The sequence below is a fragment of the Ranitomeya imitator genome, chromosome 2, assembly GCF_032444005.1.
Source record: "Ranitomeya imitator isolate aRanImi1 chromosome 2, aRanImi1.pri, whole genome shotgun sequence".
Lineage (NCBI taxonomy): Eukaryota > Metazoa > Chordata > Amphibia > Anura > Dendrobatidae > Ranitomeya > Ranitomeya imitator.
Window position 1 is genome coordinate 267,251,258 of NC_091283.1, and position 20,236 is coordinate 267,271,493.

Here is a 20,236-nt window from a genome sequence, read left to right on the forward strand (position 1 = left end):
ATGGAAGGGATCACTTACAATTTATCCATGGAGGGGGTCACTCACAATGTGCAGAGGCTTCTCCATGGAGGGGATCACTCACAATGTGTGGGGGCCTCTCATCCATGGAGGGGGATCACTCACAATGTGTGGGGGCTTCTCATCCATGGAGGGGATCACTCACAATGTGTGGAGGTTTCTCATTCATGGAGGGGATCACACACAATGTGTGGGGGCTTCTCATCCATGGAGGGGATCACTCACAATGTGTAGGGGCTTCTCATCCATGGAGGGGTTCACTCACAATTGTGGTGGCGTCTCATCCATGGAAGGGGATCACTCACAATGTATGGAGGCTTCTCATCCATGGAGGAGGTCACTCACAATGTATGGAGGCTTCTCATCCATGGAGGGGATCACTCAATGTGTGGGGGCTTCTCATCCATGGAGGGGATCACTCACAATTGTGGGGGCATTTCATCCATGGAGGGGATCACGCACAATTGTGAGGGCATCTCATCAATGGAGTGGTCATTCACAATTATACCTACGAACATGCCAGTGAATAAAGAATGGGATCTAATCATCCTCCACTTTTTCCATCACCTGTTGGTGCCAACACTGCCAAGTGCTCGTTCCCACTCCTGCATATCTTTAAGAATGGATATTCCTAAATATAGATGGATCAGCTTCTGAGTACTTGGCTTTCTAGTTTTTAGTCACAGAGTTTCTGTCATAAATAATGTTTTTGGACTCATGATTTGCTCAGCAGCTGCTCTGGAGATGATGGTGATTAGTGATCTCTTCTTCCCAGCACTCGGGGTGACTAAACTTATGGTGGTCCAGTTGTGGACACCATGCCTAGTATCTTATAACTTTCACCCATTTGTCTTTGCACGAATAACCCCAAAGAGCAATTGCAGCGTGAAGGGGCTCAGTGAAGGTAGCAATGAAGGTGTGTAAGTGCGTTATAGGGTCACTCAGCTCATAAAAGGACAACCTGCCCTCATCATAGTCCAGACAGACCCTCAGCCTCTCGCATGATGTACTGTAGGCTATAGGGATGTCCTAACTATTGTGTCTGGCCCAGTTTGTTCTACCAAACCTTCGCAAGCACCAGGACTTGTCGTTGTCCCCAATCATGGACTGGTTGCCTTTCCTGGCTACACTGCCGTAGCTTACTCCAACCCTCCAGCACCCCGACTCACAAGTCTCCAGGTCCCAGTAATACTTTCCAAAGGAAAATTGTTCTATACTAAAAACCATAGGAAACTCAAACCTGTCCGGCAACTCGGGCTCATTTTGGTTTGAAAAAATCTCTGTGCAAAAGTCTCCAGAAATGTGTAAATTCTGCCCGGCTGATTTTCTATCTAGCGTTATGGCCACTGGTGCAAACGTAAAAATCCCTTTTTTCACACTCTTTATTAAAGACGACAAATATTCCAGCAGAGATTTCAGGTTGATGCCTTCTTGTATTTCGTCCACGTATCGCATCTTTTGGTCTTCGAGTTCTACGACGTCATCACTGTCACTAACATCAGAGAAGTTATCTACTGACACCTCCATGAGAGTTACCGGCTCGTTCATCCTACAAAGCTCCTCGATGTGTCCAATCTTGTCGGAGAGCTCATCCCTTCTTTTTTGCATCTGTTCGATGACGCCAGAGACTGAGAATAATACGTCCTCCTTCTGACTGGAGATCTCACTTAGGGCCCTCTCCTGTAGGAGATCCAGTTGACTTTTGACATATTCAAAGTGCTTGATGATTCTTTCGGATACGACGGCTGCTTTTTTATGTAGTTTATGCCTATTTTCTTGCAGACTTTGGATCCTTTTTGTCATCTCCTCTTCCCTTGATGCCAATATCTTCAGAATATTTTTCAGATTCTCCTTCTTGTGCTCAGCGGCTTCATGAAGAGGCTCCACTTGATGTTTCCTGTAATCTCCATCCATCCAGCAGGACACACAGATACAAGTCTCATCCTCTTTGCAGTAATATTCCAGGATCTTCTCGTGGACAGGACACTTTATCTTCCTTAGGTCTATGCTGGGGGGTAATAAAGTGTGCCCCAAGGCTGTTTTGTTGTGTCTTGTCACGTGTTTGCTACACATGGAGGTTTCACACTGCAAACAGGATTTTTCTGCAGGAACAGGAAAGTCACAGAAGGTGCAGAAGATCCCGGTCTCCTCTTGGTCAGACGGAGTGCACGCCTCAGCCATATTCCGCAATTTATGGTTTCTTATGAGTTTCGGCCTTTCTTTAAACCTCTGCAGACATTCGGGACATCTGTAGTCATCTTTGTCTTGATTGTCAAATGCTTTGGTGATACAATCCCGGCAGAAGTTGTGTCCACATGGCAAGGTTACAGGGTCTTTATAAACCTCCATATCGATGCAGCACTTCAGCTCGTCCCTCAGATCTACGACTGCCATTGCTCAGTGCAGGAGACACATTTGATCACAGTTTTCACAGGGCGTAAAAGGAAGTAGCTCAGATATGTAAATTTATAAATGAAGAGGTTTCAGATTGCAGAACAAATCTTTATGGTCCTCGTAACATGGGAGATTAACGTGGGAAAGTCAACCAAGCCCGTTGCTTTCATTGTCTGGGCAGGTGACACGATCCACGTGTAAATAGTGGAGCTCCAGGTTCACAACTAAAGCTTGAGGACCATGTGACTCCCTTAAACTTATCCTTTTAACTTTCCAAGTGATATGGACTTTGTTGCTGGGATTTTCAGGACATAATCTCAGAGTGGTCACCATTGTCAACAGCAAAGACATAATGGCAAGACGTGATGCATGAAGCATGGTCACACAAGTCTGGGGTCAGACATTTTGAACTCCAAATCCTACCCCTGGCCAGTCGTGCACGCTCAACCATCTCTTAGTCAGGACAGCCGTCATTGATTCCGGTAGGACCGGCTTCACCGCTTTGCCAGGAGCTTTTCAATGAACCTGACACAGAGAACTTGCACAAAAGATAGGATTTATCTGCGGGCTCAGACAAGCAAACAATAAATACAAGTAGAGATGATTTTTGCAAACCCAAGTTTTCTTTTTCTGCCTAGTTTCCGATGATCTTTACGGTTGTTTTTGTAGAGCCAGCATTGCCGCTATAATGCCAAGAGTAGAGTATGATGAGTCATGCAAAAAATATATATATTAATCTACAATTCCTGACAATTGGGAATTCTCATTACACCCCAGGCACGTAGACATGGAGCCAATATGAAGAGCTTCCAGGAGACCACAGGGTGTCACCTAAAGGAGGTCTTGATGTTCACGAACCAGTAGCCTTCTGCAACATATTATTATTATTATTTATTGTTATAGCGCCATTTATTCCATGGTGCTTTACATGTGAGGAGCGGTATACATAATAAAAACAAGTACAATAATCTTAAACAATACAAGTCATAACTGGTACAGGAGGAGTGAGGACCCTGCCCGCGAAGGCTCACAATCTACAAGGGATGGGTGAGAATACAGTAGGTGAGGATAGAGCTGGTCATGCAGCGGTTTGGTCGATCGGTGGTTACTGCAGGTTGTAGGCTTGTCGGAAGAGGTGGGTCTTCAGGTTCTTTTTGAAGGTTTCGATGGTAGGCGAGAGTCTGATGTGTTGTGGTAGAGGGTTCCAGAGTAGGGGTGATACGCGAGATAAATCTTGTATACGATTGTGGGAAGAGGAGATAAGAGGGGAGTAGAGAAGGAGATCTTGTGAGGATCGGAGGTTGCGTGTAGGTAAGTACCGGGAGACGAGGTCACAGATGTATGGAGCAGACAGGTTGTGGATGGCTTTGTACGTCATGGTTAGGGTTTTGTACTGGAGTCTCTGGGCAATGGGCAGCCAGTGAAGGGATTGACAGAGGGGAGAGGCCGGGGAATAGCGGGGGGACAGGTGGATTAGTCGGGCAGCAGAGTTTAGAATAGATTGGAGGGGTGCGAGAGTGTTCGAGGGGGGCCACAGAGCAGGAGGTTGCAGTAGTCAAGGCGAGAGATGATGAGGGCATGCACTAGGGTTTTTGCAGATTCTTGGTTGAGGAATGAACGGATTCATGAAATATTTTTGAGTTGAAGTCGGCAGGAAGTGGAAAGGGCTTGGATATGTGGTTTGAAGGAGAGATCAGCGTCAACGATTACCCCGAGGCAGCGAGCTTGTGGGACTGGGGAGAGTGGGCAGCCATTTACTGTAATGGATAGGTTCGTTGGGGGGTCGCGTGAGATGGGGGAAAGATGATGAATTCTGTTTTGTCCATGTTTCTGACCGGTTTTGTGTCTATGTAGGATCTCCTCTGCTACTACACCTTCCTGGATTCCACATTTGAATGAATGATGTTCCACGTATCCCGATTTTCCCAGAAATAGCTCATTGTGTCTTCATCCTACCTCTCTGTACGAAACTAAAGGTACCATCACATTAAGCGACGCTGCAGCGATATAGGCAACGATGCCGATCGCTGCAGCGTCACTGTTTCGTCGTTGTGTGGTCACTGGAGAGCTGTCACACAGACAGCTGTCCAGCGACCAACGATGCCGAAGTCCCCTGGTAACCAGGGTAAACATCGGGTTACTAAGCGCAGGGCCGCGCTTAGTAACCCGATGTTTACCCTGGTTACCATTGTAAATGTAAAAAAAACCAAACACTACATACTTACATTCCGGTGTCTGTCGCGTCCCTCGCCGTCACCTTCCCTGCACTGTGTAAGCGCCGACCGTAAAGCAGAGCGGTGACGTCACCGCTGTGCTGTGCTTTACGGCCGGCCGGCGCTGACACAGGATGCAGGAGGAGTGCAGGGAAGCGGACGCCGGGGGACGCGACAGACACCGGAATGTAAGTATGTAGTGGTTTTTTTTTTTTACATTTACAATGCGCTTAGTAACCCGATGTTTACCCTGGTTACAAGTGAAGTCAGCGGGTGATCCAGCGACGAAATAAAGTTCTGGCCTTCTAGCTCCGACCAGCGATCTCACAGCAGGATCCAGATCGCTGATGTGTGTCAAACACAACGATATCGCTATCCAGGATGCTGCAACGTCACGGATCGCTATCGTTATCGTTCTAAAGTCGCTTAGTGTGAAGGTACCTTAATTGCCCATTATTGAGCTCAGGTTGTCTTTTAGAAAAAAAATGTAGAAAGTCTCATTTGATGGCCTCACACACTACAGGGTGGTTTAGATTCCTTGTTCCTTTCATCTAAGTTTTGTGGCCATGTTTTGTGGCCTTTTATTCACATATTTGGAAATTTACTGTCAATAAATCTCATCAACAATTTCAACTCTTTTACCGACTACCGCAGTCTCAACAGTAGTCACATTCTTCATGACAAGTGTCTTTGGTACTTAGTAGCGCTCCTCTGGCTGTTATGACCTACTGCCCTTCTGGCTGTTATGATCTGCTGCCCCTCTGGCTGTTATGACCTGCTGTCCCTCTGGCTGTGATGACCTGCTAACCCTATGGCTGTGATGACCGGCCACCCCTCTGGCTGTTATGACCTGCTACTCCTCTGACAGTTATGACCTGCTGTCCTTGCGGCTGTTACGACCTACTGCCCCTCTGGCTGTTATGACCTGCTACCCCTCTGGCTGTTATGAACTGCTGCCCCTCTGGCTGTTATGACCTGCTGTCCCTGTTGTCCCTCTGGCTGTTATGACCTGCTACCACTCTGGCTGTTATGACCTGCTGCCTCTCTGGCTGTTATGATCTGCTGCCCTCTGGCTGATATGACCTGCTGCCTCTCTGACTTATATGATTGGTTGACTCTCTGGCCGTTATGAGCTGCTGCCCCTCTGGCTGTTATGACCTGCTGCAGATGTTATGGATAGTCAGACACCAGTTTTTTGCAGCGTTGCTCTGGAATCTGACATGTATATTATGTGTACTGTTGCTGGGAGTTGGCCGTGATGGTGGGGAAGTTCACCTTTGACTGTCAAGGACCTGTAGTTTGTATTCAGGGGTACGATGGTGTTTTGATTGGGTCACTGATGTCCATGTGACTTCCACTTACTATTTTTGGAGTGGTGTCAGTAGAGATGGAATAACATCAAGCCTAGACCATCCGGTTATTGGGCCAAAGCGCCATTTCCATCCAAGGACCTTTGTAGAAGCAGCAGATGAAAAAATCGGCACAGTCCTCTACTGAGCCTCACATTACTGGATTATAGCAGTCGCCATTAGGAGGTGGTACTACAATGTTCAGCATGTTTATGGATGTAGGCCCTTGTCCTCCAATTTAGCTGTATCCAAGTAATGTGCCAGTCATGAGCGATCTGCTATAAATGAGGCTGGAGGTGCATCAGGGCGTGTCAATGCACTTGGAAGACCCAGTTCAGGTACTGACACACCCCCAGTGCACCTCCAGCCTCATTTACATATTCAGTCATTTTATTATAATTTATTTATATAGCACCATTAATTCCATGGTGCTGTACATGAGAAAGGGGTTACCGTACATACAGGGTTGTAGATATCATTTACAGTACACAAATTTATGATGAAAGACTGGTACAGAGGGGAGAGGACCCTGTCCTTGCGGGCTTACGGTCACTTCAGCCATCACTTCAGCCGTGACGGGGCTACCATTTTTCTGGCAGATACAACTTTATGATCACTTTTTATTAACATCTCTGGGAGGGGAATGAACAAAAAAAGAAGAATTCTAGAATTATTATTAATTTTTAGTTTTATTCTGCACATTGATATGATAAAAAAAGATATATTTTTTAAAGTTTTACCACTTTGTCATGAAAATAATCAGTTTTCTGCAGTTGTACAGGGTGGACGGGGCCACCGGGGCCCCCAGCTACGCTGGCTGAAAGATCATCTGTCCCTGTTGCGCACGACAACCAGTAGCTTTCATTTTCCCACAGCAACCAATCAGAGCTCTGCTTTCATTTTACAACTGCAACCAATCAGAGTTCAGCTTTCATTTTTAAAACAGCTCTTGTAAAATGAAAGCTGCTCTGTGATTGGTTGCTATGGGAAACAAAGAGCTAGGAGAGGACCTGTAGGGGGAATATACTGTATCTGAAATGCGTACGGAATTGGGGGACGGTAGGATTAGAAGAGTTCACACAGAATTAGCGAGTATCTGAAGGCGCCGCGGTTTGAGATCTCTCCCTTACAGACTTACGAGCTACATCCCCACATTCTTCATCCCAATTTATTTTTGCTATTGAAGCGTCATTTCTTTGTGATGATTTTAAAGCAAGAATCAAGCAGAATACAGGAGTATACAGAGTGATGAGTCTGGAGGCCGTATATTACCAGAGCTCTGGGTATATCGGTGGCCCCTTTGCTGTTACATGACTACTACTCCTTTCAGAGTATGCTGGGAGTTGTAGTATCCTTGCTGGAGAGCTATAGGGTGTGTGTGGACTACCAGAGCATAACAAAAGCTCAATTATATGGATATATCTACCAACAGGACTGGCCCACAGGAGAACAGGAGGATCCCCCGGTGGGCCCTCAGCATCCCAGTACGACACTGATCTAACCCCTCCGGACACCACTTTGTTCATAGAAGGATCCCCGAAAATAAGTGATCTGAAGAATTATACGACGTTATTTGTGGAAGACCTGGTAGCAAATGGACAATGCCACCACTTGGGGAATTAAAAGGGTTGTGCTTCCAACTTACTTACAGATTTTCACCCAACTGTTCCATAACCTAAGAATAACATGGAGGGGTTCGGAGAAAGCGGCCTTGTAGGTGTGTAAGTGTCTGATGGGGTCACCAAGCTCATAAAAAGACAATTGTCCAGCCTCATAATCCAGATATAACCCTATCACGAGACATGAAGGCACCAGAGATAAGATGTCTTCTACTCCGTCACATCTCACGGAATAATACTGATCCCAATCGGAATATCGGCCGATGCCCCAGGAGTTGTGTCTTCCTCCAATATATGAGCCAGTGCCTTTTCTGTCTATGCTGGGGTAGCACAGCCCTATACCCCAGTACCCTGATTCGCTGGTCTCTACCTCCCAGTAGTGCCGTCCTGAAGAGAAGGCCCCAGAGTACATAACCTGAAAACTGTCAAACCTCTCCCTTGTATCTGGACGGCTCTGGTCCACTGGTGACCAAGTTGCAGTTTTAAGATCTCCGGAAACATTGATGTAATTATTGGCCGTGTGTACATTGAGCTCCAGGTCTATCAAGTTAGAGCCACAAAACGCTCTCTTCGCCTCATTTATGATATTGGACAGTCCAGAGTGAATTGTGGCCAAGATCAGACCTTCATCCAGATCATAGATGTCCGCGTCCTCCTTGTGTGCCCACTTCCTAGTACAGAAGTTGTCTTTGTCAGATTCCTTTAAGAAGGAGAGCGGATCCGTCATATTACAGAGCTCCTCAATTCGATGCATATTCTGCGACAGCTCTTTCTTAATTGTCTCTAGCTGGTCAATTTGATGAGAGACTGAAGCCAACACTTCTCTTTTCTTCCTGGAAATATCCATCAGAACTTTTCTCTCCAGGTCTTTCAAGTTTCTTCTCGCATCTCTAAAGATGGATGTGACCATTTTGGAATTGGTAGCGGCTCTCTTTCGAGATCTTCCCTGAAGTTCCTTTAGTGATTGACATTTGCTTTCCATCTGGTTGGCCTGTAGGTGAAGTATCTCCGCGCACATTAGTAAATCCATCTTCTTACTCCGATGAGCTTCTTCTATGGACTTGACTTGATGTTCATTGTGTGTGCCGGAGAGGCAGCAAGTGACGCAGAGACAGACGTCCTCTCTAGGACAGTAATACTCCAGGTTCTTCTTGTGGATGGAGCATTTTCTTTCTTCTAGTGAAGGGATGTGTTCTGGTGACCAGTTGTGGACATTTAGATGATCCATACACAGAGAAGCTTCACATAAAACACAGAATTTAACAGCAGTTGTTGGCAGGTCAAGACAATAGGTGCAAGTTTTGGTTTCGACAAGGGTCAAGGACTGTAAGTGCGAGAGGAGATTACAGAGAGTTTCAGATGTTTTTAGCTCGGATCTCTCCTTATACAGTCTCCGGCATTCAGGGCAAGTATACTCGCCTTCCCAAGTACCACTCTCCATCATCTGCATGTCCCATGTCTTAGAGATACAGTCCCGGCAGAAACTATGTCCACAAGAAATGGTTACAGGGTCACCAAAAATATCTCTGCAGATACAACATTCCAGCTCTTGTCTCAGCTTCACCAGCGCCATGACTGCAATAAGGAAGTGGGAAAGTGAAGCAGAAATGGTGACTGCTGCAAATAGTTTAACCCTTCGGTGTGATCCTTGGGTTAAACTATTGGACTTCAAGATTACAAAAAGAAAAGACCACATCTGAAAAAAAAGAAAAAGGTTTTGGGCCAAAGAAAAATGCCTCCTAGTGTTCAGTGTTTCACAATCCCAAACCCTACAGAGGTCCCCAGCGTCCTCCTTTAAGTCCTCAACCTCCTAAATACAACAACAATGCCTTACCTACTAATTTTTGCTACGATTTTCCACAATTGGGGGAAAAAACACAATTTTATTACATTTTTGAAACAAAAAAAACAACAACACAAAATGCATCAGGAATGCATTGCGTGAATGTGGTCTTCAGGCTGCATTCACACATTATTGTTGCATTGTGGTGTTTTTTTGTTGTTGACACAATTGCTTTTGCAGCAGTTTTGAGAAATCATGTAGAAATTATTTATTTTATCTGCAGTTATAGAAAAAAAAACAACACGAAGGAAACGTGAGAACACAGCCTTCATCTTAAGGCTCTGGCTGAGGTTTGCTCTTTTTTGCCAACTCTTGGTTCTCTACCTAGCCAATGTGAGCTAGATGCTCCTGATCTTAGCCAATGCCACAGTGCCCCATGGTTTTTAAGTATGCTATAATACCACTTAAATAAAAGTGTGCGGCAATATGGAAAACCTCAAAGATTAAACCAAAAAATATGCGGGCATCATAAAATCCAAAGACACTGTACAAAGACAGAAACCGGAAGAGGGGACACCTGGAATCCCTGCACTCTCTGTCCCGCATTTATTGGATCTGTCCTAAATTTTGAATCACAATCCAAATTTGTGCCATCCCGAATAGAAAAAGGGACGGGGATTGTGTAAATCCTGCCTCAAAGTGGGCATTCCGGTTGGGCCAGTGATGTTGCTGAGAGAGTTGGGGCATTTCCAAAAGGTGTAGAGGAAGGACATAAAGTCCATATTTCCCCAACAGAAATGTTGACAATTGTGTCCAAAAAAGCCCCCAAAAGCTATAAAGGTTTCACTTCAAAAAACATTATCAAGAGATATGGTAGTCAATTGTTCAGTGCCACGTTAATGGTCCAAAACCACCAAACGTGAGCAAACTACCACCTACCCGTTGGAGTCCCTGGTGCCTCTTCTGATTTTTAGACCCAGTGTGATATCATTGCTGCTGAGTATATCGGATAATAGTCCTTAAGGTCTTGGGTGGTGATGGTATATAGAATAATATTCCTGGTTGACTAGGATGATGAGGTACATTAGGTAGTATTCCTGCAGATCTAGGGTAATGACGGTATATCGGGTAATGGTCTTTAAGGTCTTGAGTGGTGATGGTATTTAGAGTAATATTCCTGGTTGACTAGGGTGATGAGGTACGTGGGTAGTATTCCTGGAGATCTAGGGTAATGAAGGTATATTACATCCTGTGTAAATGATTGGTGGTGGCAGCTAGTGGTTTATTTTGTTATTGCGGAGCTGGCAGTATATATATATATTCCATGAGTTGAAATCGGAGGTGTATATACCATACGCTCACTGTGAGATTCCCAATAACCAGCCTAGTAGTGTAAGCAGTCGTCAGTCAATTGTGTAATTGTCCTAATGATTGCAGGTAGGGGAGTTGTGGCCCCTGACAAATTGGTTGCAGCAGTGGGATCTGTGTCATCTCTCCAGTGTTATCCCTGACAGTGAAAGCAAGTGATTAACATTCCTGGTGGTCAAATTCCCTAGTGCTTTAGGGTAGTGAAGTTATTTAGCGTAATATTCCTGGTGCTTTATGGTAGTGAAGGTATTTAGGGTAATATTCCTGGTGATGTATGGCGGTGAAGGTATTTAGGGTATTATTCCTGGTGCTTTAGGGTAGTGAAGGTATTTAGGGTAATATTCCTGGTGCTTTAAGGTAGTGAAGGTATTTAGGGTAATATTCCTGGTGCTTTAGGGTAGTGAAGTTATTTAGGGTAATATTCCTGGTGATTTATGGTAGTGAAGGTATTTGGGTAATATTCCTGGTGCTTTAGGGTAGTGAAGGTATTTAGGTTAATATTCCTGGTGATTTATGGTAGTGAAGGTATTTAGGTAATATTCCTGGAGCTTTAGGGTAGAGAAGTTATTTAGGGTAATATTCCTGGTGATTTATGGTAGTGAAGGTATTTAGGGTAACATTCCTGATGTTTTAGGGTAGTGAAGGTATTTAGGGTAATATGCCTGGTGTTTTTAATGTAGTGAAGTTATTTAGGGTAATATTCCTGGTGTTTTAGGGTAGTGAAGGTATTTAGGGTAATATTCCTGGTGATTTAGGGTAGTGAAGGTATTTAGGGTAATATTCCTGGTGATTTTTGGCAGTGAAGGTATTTAGGGTAATATTCCTGGTGCTTTAAGGTAGTGAAGGTATTTATGGTAATTTTCCTGGTGCTTTAGGGTAGTGAAGTTATTTAGGGTAATATTCCTGGTGATTTAGGGTAGTGAAGGTATTTAGGGTAATTTTCCTGATACTTTAGGGTAGTGAAGGTATTTAGGGTAACATTCCTGGTGCTGTGGGGTAGTGAAGGTATTTAGGGTAATTTTCCTGGTGCTTTAGGGTAGTGAAGTTATTTAGGGTAACATTCTTGGTGCATTAGAGTAGTGAAGGTATTTAGGGTAATATTCTTGGTGCTTTAAGGTAGTGAAGGTATTTAGGGTAATATTCTTGGTGCTTTATGGTAGTGAAGGTATTTACGGTAATATTCCTGGTGCTTTAGGGTAGTGAAGTTATTTAGGGTAATATTCCTGGTGCTTTAGGGTAGTAAATTTATTTAGGGTAATATTCCTGGTGATTTATGGTAGTGAAGGTATTTAGGGTAATTTTCCTGGTGCTTTATGGTAGTGAAGGTATTTAGGGTAATATTCCTGGTGCTTTAAGGCAGTGAAGGTATTTAGGGTAATTTTCCTGGTGCTTTAGGGTAGTGAAAGTATTTAGGGTAATATTCCTGGTGATTTATAGTAGTGAAGGTATCTAGCGTAATATTCCTGGTGATTTATAGTAGTGAAGGTATTTAGGGTAATATTCCTGGTGCTTTAGGGTAGTGAATGTATTTAGGGTAATATTCCTGGTGCTTTATGGTAGTGAAAGTATTTAGGGTAACATTCCTGGTGCTTTATGGTCGTGAAGGTATTTAGCGTAATATTCCTGGTGATTTATAGTAGTGAAGGTATTTAGGGTAATATTCTGGTGTTTTTAGTGTAGTGAAGGTATTTAGCGTAATATTCCTGGTGCTTTGTGGTAGTGAAGGTATTTAGGGTAATTTTCCTGGTGCTTTAGGGTAGTTAAGTTATTTAGGGTAATATTTCTGGTGCTTTATGGTAGTGAAGTTATTTAGGGTAATATTCCTGGTGATTTATAGTAGTGAAGGTATTTAGGGTAATATTCCTGGTGATTTATACTAGTGAAGGTATTTAGGGTAATATTCCTGGTGCTTTATGGTAGTGAAGGTATTTAGGGTAATATTCCTGGTGCTTTAGGGTAGTGAATGTATTTAGGGTAATGTTCCTGTTGCTTTAGTGTAGTGAAGGTATTTAGGGTAATATTTCTGGTGATTTTTGGTAGTGAAGGTATTTAGGGTAATATTCCTGGTGCTTTAAGGTAGTGAAGGTATTTAGGGTAATTTTCCTGGTGCTTTAGGGTAGTGAAGTTATTTAGGGTAATATTCCTGGTGATTTAGGGTAGTGAAGGTATTTAGGGTAATTTTCCTGATCCTTTAGGGTAGTGAAGGTATTTAGGGTAACATTCATGGTGCTTTAGGGTAGTGAAGGTATTTAGGGTAATTTTCCTGGTGCTTTAGGATAGTGAAGGTATTTAGGGTAACATTCCTGGTGCATTAGAGTAGTGAAGGTATTTAGGGTAATATTCTTGGTGCTTTAAGGTAGTGAAGGTATTTAGGGTAATATTCCTGGTGCTTTATGGTAGTGAAGGTATTTACGGTAATATTCTGGGTGCTTTAGGGTAGTGAAGTTATTTAGGGTAATATTCCTGGTGCTTTAGGGTAGTGAAGTTATTTAGGGTAATATTCCTGGTGATTTATGGTAGTGAAGGTATTTAGGGTAATTTTCCTGGTGCTTTAGGGTAGTGAAGTTATTTAGGGTAATATTCCTGGTGATTTATGGTAGTGAAGGTATTTAGGGTAATATTCTTGGTGCTTTAAGGTAGTGAAGGTATTTAGGGTAATATTCCTGGTGCTTTATGGTAGTGAAGGTATTTACGGTAATATTCCTGGTGCGTTAGGGTAGTGAAGGTGTTTTGGGTAATATTCCTGGTGCGTTATGGTAGTGAAGGTATTTAGGGTAATATTCCTCGTGATTTATGGTAATGAAGGTATTTAGGGTAATATTCCTGGTGCTTTATGGTAGTGAAGGTATTTAGGGTAATATTCCTCGTGACTTATGGTAGTGAAGGTATTTAGGGTAATATTCCTGGTGCTTTAGGGTAGTGAAGTTATTTAGGGTAATATTGCTGGTGCTTTAGGGTAGTGAAGGTATTTAGGGAGATATTCCTGATGCTTTATGGTAGTGAAGGTAGTTAGGGTATTATTCCTGGTGCTTTTGGGTAGTGAAGGTATTTCGAGTAATATTCCTGGTGCTTTAGGGTAGTGAAGGTATTTAGGGTAATATTCCTGGTGCTTTATGGTAGTGAAAGTATTTAGGGTAATATTCCTGGTGATTTATAGTAGTGAAGGTATCTAGCGTAATATTCCTGGTGATTTATAGTAGTGAAGGTATTTAGGGTAATATTCCTGGTGCTTTAGGGTAGTGAATGTATTTAGGGTAATATTCCTGGTGCTTTATGGTAGTGAAGGTATTTAGGGTAACATTCCTGGTGCTTTATGGTCGTGAAGGTATTTAGCGTAATATTCCTGGTGATTTATAGTAGTGAAGGTATTTAGGGTAATATTCTGGTGTTTTTAGTGTAGTGAAGGTATTTAGCGTAATATTCCTGGTGCTTTGTGGTAGTGAAGGTATTTAGGGTAATTTTCCTGGTGCTTTAGGGTAGTTAAGTTATTTAGGGTAATATTTCTGGTGCTTTATGGTAGTGAAGTTATTTAGGGTAATATTCCTGGTGATTTATAGTAGTGAAGGTATTTAGCGTAATATTCCTGGTGATTTATAGTAGTGAAGTTATTTAGGGTAATATTCCTGGTGATTTATAGTAGTGAAGGTATTTAGCGTAATATTCCTGGTGCTTTAGGGTAGTGAAGGTATTTAGGGTAATATTCCTGGTGATTTATGGTAGTGAAGGTATTTGGGTAATATTCCTGGTGCTTTAGGGTAGTGAAGGTATTTAGGGTAATATTCCTGGTGCTTTAAGGTAGTGAAGGTATTTAGGGTAATATTCCTGGTGCATTAGAGTAGTGAAGGTATTTAGGGTAATATTCTTGGTGCTTTAAGGTAGTGAAGGTATTTAGGGTAATACTCCTGGTGCTTTATGGTAGTGAAGGTATTTAGGGTAATATACCTCGTGATTTATGGTAGTGAAGGTATTTAGGGTAATATTCCTGGTGCTTTAAAGTAGTGAAGGTATTTAGGGTAATTTTCCTGGTGATTTAGGGTAGTTAAGTTATTTAGGGTAATATTTCTGGTGCTTTATGGTAGTGAAGGTATTTAGGGTAATATTCCTGGTGCTTTAAGGCAGTGAAGGTATTTAGGGTAATTTTCCTGGTGCTTTAGGGTAGTGAAGGTATTTAGGGTAATATTCCTGGTGATTTTTGTTAGTGAAGGTATTTAGGGTAATATTCCTGGTGCTTTAAGGTAGTGAAGGTATTTAGGGTAATTTTCCTGGTGCTTTAGGGTAGTTAAGTTATTTAGGGTAATATTTCTGGTGCTTTATGGTAGTGAAGTTATTTAGGGTAATATTCCTGGTGATTTATAGTAGTGAAGGTATTTAGGGTAATATTCCTGGTGATTTATACTAGTGAAGGTATTTAGGGTAATATTCCTGGTGCTTTATGGTAGTGAAGGTATTTAGGGTAATATTCCTGGTGCTTTAGGGTAGTGAATGTATTTAGGGTAATGTTCCTGTTGCTTTAGGGTAGTGAAGGTATTTAGGGTAATATTTCTGGTGATTTTTGGTAGTGAAGGTATTTAGGGTAATATTCCTGGTGCTTTAAGGTAGTGAAGGTATTTAGGGTAATTTTCCTGGTGCTTTAGGGTAGTGAAGTTATTTAGGGTAATATTCCTGGTGATTTAGGGTAGTGAAGGTATTTAGGGTAATTTTCCTGATGCTTTAGGGTAGTGAAGGTATTTAGGGTAACATTCATGGTGCTTTAGGGTAGTGAAGGTATTTAGGGTAATTTTCCTGGTGCTTTAGGATAGTGAAGGTATTTACGGTAATATTCTGGGTGCTTTAGGGTAGTGAAGGTATTTAGGGTAATATTCCTGGTGATTTATGGTAGTGAAGGTATTTAGGGTAATTTTCCTGGTGCTTTAGGGTAGTGAAGTTATTTAGGGTAATATTCCTGGTGATTTATGGTAGTGAAGGTATTTAGGGTAATATTCTTGGTGCTTTATGGTAGTGAAGGTATTTACGGTAATATTCTGGGTGCTTTAGGGTAGTGAAGTTATTTAGGGTAATATTCCTGGTGCTTTAGGGTAGTGAAGTTATTTAGGGTAATATTCCTGGTGATTTATGGTAGTGAAGGTATTTAGGGTAATTTTCCTGGTGCTTTAGGGTAGTGAAGTTATTTAGGTTAATATTCCTGGTGATTTATGGTAGTGAAGGTATTTAGGGTAATATTCTTGGTGCTTTAAGGTAGTGAAGGTATTTAGGGTAATATTCCTGGTGCTTTATGGTAGTGAAGGTATTTACGGTAATATTCCTGGTGCGTTAGGGTAGTGAAGGTGTTTTGGGTAATATTCCTGGTGCGTTATGGTAGTGAAGGTATTTAGGGTAATATTCCTCGTGATTTATGGTAATGAAGGTATTTAGGGTAATATTCCTGGTGCTTTATGGTAGTGAAGGTATTTAGGGTAATATTCCTCGTGATTTATGGTAGTGAAGGTATTTAGGGTAATATTCCTGGTGCTTTCTGGTAGTGAAGGTATTTAGGGTAATATTCCTCGTGATTTATGGTAGTGAAGGTATTTAGGGTAATATTCCTGGTGCTTTAGGGTAGTGAAGTTATTTAGGGTAATATTGCTGGTGCTTTAGGGTAGTGAAGGTATTTAGGGAGATATTCCTGATGCTTTATAGTAGTGAAGGTATTTAGGGTATTATTCCTGGTGCTTTTGGGTAGTGAAGGTATTTCGAGTAATATTCCTGGTGCTTTAGGGTAGTGAAGGTATTTAGGGTAATATTCCTGGTGCTTTATGGTAGTGAAAGTATTTAGGGTAATATTCCTGGTGATTTATAGTAGTGAAGGTATCTAGCGTAATATTCCTGGTGATTTATAGTAGTGAAGGTATTTAGGGTAATATTCCTGGTGCTTTAGGGTAGTGAATGTATTTAGGGTAATATTCCTGGTGCTTTATGGTAGTGAAGGTATTTAGGGTAACATTCCTGGTGCTTTATGGTCGTGAAGGTATTTAGCGTAATATTCCTGGTGATTTATAGTAGTGAAGGTATTTAGGGTAATATTCTGGTGTTTTTAGTGTAGTGAAGGTATTTAGCGTAATATTCCTGGTGCTTTGTGGTAGTGAAGGTATTTAGGGTAATTTTCCTGGTGCTTTAGGGTAGTTAAGTTATTTAGGGTAATATTTCTGGTGCTTTATGGTAGTGAAGTTATTTAGGGTAATATTCCTGGTGATTTATAGTAGTGAAGGTATTTAGCGTAATATTCCTGGTGATTTATAGTAGTGAAGGTATTTAGGGTAATGTTCCTGGTGCTTTAGGGTAGTGAAGGTATTTAGGGTAATATTCCTGGTGCTTTAGGGTAGTGAAGTTATTTAGGGTAATATTCCTGGTGATTTATGGTAGTGAAGGTATTTGGGTAATATTCCTGGTGCTTTAGGGTAGTGAAGGTATTTAGGGTAATATTCCTGGTGCTTTAAGGTAGTGAAGGTATTTAGGGTAATATTCCTGGTGCATTAGAGTAGTGAAGGTATTTAGGGTAATATTCTTGGTGCTTTAAGGTAGTGAAGGTATTTAGGGTAATATTCCTGGTGCTTTAGGGTAGTGAAGGTGTTTCGGGTAATATTCCTGGTGCTTTAGGGTAGTGAAGTTATTTAGGGTAATATTCCTGGTGATTTATGGTAGTGAAGGTATTTGGGTAATATTCCTGGTGCTTTAGGGTAGTGAAGGTATTTAGGGTAATATTCCTGGTGCTTTAAGGTAGTGAAGGTATTTAGGGTAATATTCCTGGTGCATTAGAGTAGTGAAGGTATTTAGGGTAATATTCTTGGTGCTTTAAGGTAGTGAAGGTGTTTCGGGTAATATTCCTGGTGCTTTATGGTAGTGAAGGTATTTAGGGTAATATTGCTGGTGCTTTAGGGTAGTGAAGGTATTTAGGGTAATATTCCTGGTGCTTTAAGGTAGTGAAGGTATTTAGAGAAATATTCCTGATGCTTTATGGTAGTGAAGGTATTTAGGGTAATGTTCCTGGTGCTTTTGGGTAGTGAAGGTATTTAGGGTAATATTCCTGGTGCTTTTGGGTAGTGAAGGTATTAAGGGTAATATTCCTGGTGCTTTTGGGTAGTGGAGGTATTTAGGGTAATATTCCTGGTGCTTTAGGGTAGTGAAGGTGTTTAGGGTAATGTTCCTGGTGCTTTAAGGTAGTGAAGGTATTTAGGGTAATATTCCTGGTGCTTTAGGGTAGTGAAGTATTTAGGGTAATATTCCTGGTGCTTTAGGGTAGTGAAGTTATTTAGGTTGAAATTCAAGAGGTCTGGAGTGATGAAAGTTCTTACAGTAATATTTCTGGTGCACAATGGCATTGAAGGTATATCATCAGGTAATAGTCCTCGAGTTCTAGGCTGCTGAAGGTATAAGTTATTATTTCTGGTGGTCCAGGGTTGTGGATGTTTATAGTGTAATATGCTGGTGGTCTAGAGCAGTGAAGCTACAGTATATAGAGTAATATTGCTGGTTGTGAAGGTATAATGGGGGGGTGATATTCCTGGTGGTCTAGGGCGGTGAAGCCATTTAGAATAATGTTCTTGGTGGTGTAGTATTGTGATGGTATATGGCATTTCCTGTATCTAATGATATATGGGTAGTTGGTATAAATTCTACAGACGTTAGTAAAAAAAAAAAATGAAACTTTATTGTGTTTTTTGGTTTTCAGTGTTTTTTTACAATCTTAAATAATTTTTCTTCTGGTACAAATGTTTGTGTTAATAAAAGTGTCTGCTCCGTTACATAAAATATCAGTCCGGTGATTACAGTCCAAGTGATGAACTTTCCGTCCATTGTGGAATGTGCTAATAATAAGATATAAAACGTTCTAGGCAGCCAGTCCGGCGTCTTTGGCCATCCCGTAAAATATCCCTCTGGCTGAGATAAGATTGGTCGGAGTGTCGAATTCGGCAATTTTCCCTTTGTCTAGAACCAGAACCCTGAAATAGAAATGATTACAGAATGAGAAGTAATAACTGAGCGGCGGGAGGTAAAGGTGGGGGACGGTCATGGAACATCCTCATGACGCAGAGCAGTATAAAATATGACCTACCTAGTGTAATCCATGATGGTGTTGAGCCGGTGAGCGATGGTGAGGACTGTACAGTCCTCAAACTGCGTCCTGATGGTCATTTGTATGAGGTCGTCGGTTTCCAGGTCAATGGCGGCGGTGGCTTCATCCAGGATCAAGATGCGAGTTTTGCGGAGCAGAGCGCGGGCCAAACACACGAGCTGCCTCTGACCGACGCTGGGGAAAAAGCAGAAGGTGAGCAGAGGTGGCTACCGGTGACAACCATTCCGGTTGCCAATTTCATCCATAGAGGTTGTCGATATGACTATGAGGGCTTTGTTCTCCCTGTTACAATTTGCCAAGTTCCTACATACAGCAGCTGAATTATCAGCTTTCTGCATCCTTACGAATTAGCAGGGATGAGCTGCTCTGTTTTTGGTGTTGCATGGACTGGAGGAAGTCAGACCAAGCAGAAGACTTCCCTACCTGAGATTTTCGCCGCCTTCTGAACATTCGTAGTCCAACTTCTCGGTTTGACTGGAAACAAACTTTTTTAAATTCGACAACTCCAGCGCTTTCCAGAGATCATCATCAGAGTATTTATCAAAGGGGTCGAGGTTCATTCTAAGGGTTCCTGAGAAAAGAACTGGGTCCTGCGAAAACACAAACATAAGAGGGTGTTATACCAAGAAACATTGAAATACTACTTCATGCGGTCCCAGCTCTGAGGTCAGTGTAACTTCAGTTCCGAAGTCCGTATGGCAACCGCTTGGAGGTCCATGAGGTCCCGGCTCCGAGGTCCACATGGCTTCAGTTCAGTGTGGCTTTTGCTCCATGGTCCGTATGGCTTCAGCTCCGAGGTCCGTGTGGTTTGAACTCCGAAGTCCGTGTGGTTTGAGCTCCGAGGGCCATGTGACTCCAGCTCGGCGGTCCATGAGGTCCCGTATTGATGGTCCGTGGAGTCCGAGCTCTGAAGCTCGTGAAGTATTAGCTATGTCATGAGCTGGTAGCCTACCTGAGGGATGATGGTCAGCATAGACCGGAGGTTATGCAGCCCAATTTCCGAGATGTTCACACCATCAATTTTGATGAGTCCTTCCGCTGCTTCCAAGATCCGAAAGAGACAAAGAGTCATGGAAGATTTCCCAGCTCCCGTCCTTCCAACAATCCCGACCTGTAAATGATTTAACAAGTCATATAAAAACCTGGATTTCTACTTCGACCTGTCATGTAATAATCTTATGTTTACCTTTTCTCCTCCTTTCACCTCGAGGCTTAAATTTTTCAGCACCAAATCCAATCCGGGCCGGTAGCGGACTGAGTAGTTTGAGAACTGGACTTCCCCTCTGCTTGGCCAGTCCTCTGAAGGTTTCTTATCTTCTATGCTCCATGGAGCCTGCAGACAGAAGGTAGAAGCCGGTGTGAGCAGAATACAACATCCTCGG

General features: G+C 42.4%; 3 protein-coding genes across 3 annotated transcripts in view; all 3 read right to left on the reverse strand.

Moving 5' to 3' along the window:
• Positions 1–906: 906 nt before the first annotated feature.
• LOC138667377 (E3 ubiquitin-protein ligase TRIM8-like) lies at positions 907–2,400 on the reverse strand. The gene has a single exon (XM_069755606.1). It carries the CDS (start codon positions 2,365–2,367, stop codon positions 1,048–1,050), a length of 1,320 nt encoding a protein of 439 aa, XP_069611707.1. The 5' UTR covers positions 2,368–2,400; the 3' UTR covers positions 907–1,047.
• Positions 2,401–6,731: 4,331 nt separating this feature from the next.
• On the reverse strand, positions 6,732–9,145 carry LOC138667378 (tripartite motif-containing protein 14-like). The gene has a single exon (XM_069755607.1). It carries the CDS (start codon positions 9,041–9,043, stop codon positions 7,616–7,618), a length of 1,428 nt encoding a protein of 475 aa, XP_069611708.1. The 5' UTR covers positions 9,044–9,145; the 3' UTR covers positions 6,732–7,615.
• Positions 9,146–18,406: 9,261 nt separating this feature from the next.
• Positions 18,407–20,236, reverse strand: part of ABCC3 (ATP binding cassette subfamily C member 3) — an 80,653-nt gene continuing 78,823 nt past the window's right edge. The window contains exons 27-31 of the mRNA XM_069749121.1: positions 20,041–20,187; positions 19,807–19,965; positions 19,278–19,444; positions 18,834–19,028; positions 18,407–18,720 (exon numbers count right to left, since the gene is read on the reverse strand). Coding sequence (XP_069605222.1) covers positions 18,609–18,720; positions 18,834–19,028; positions 19,278–19,444; positions 19,807–19,965; positions 20,041–20,187 — 780 coding nt within the window. The 3' untranslated portion in view covers positions 18,407–18,608. The remainder of the gene's footprint in view (positions 18,721–18,833; positions 19,029–19,277; positions 19,445–19,806; positions 19,966–20,040; positions 20,188–20,236) is intronic.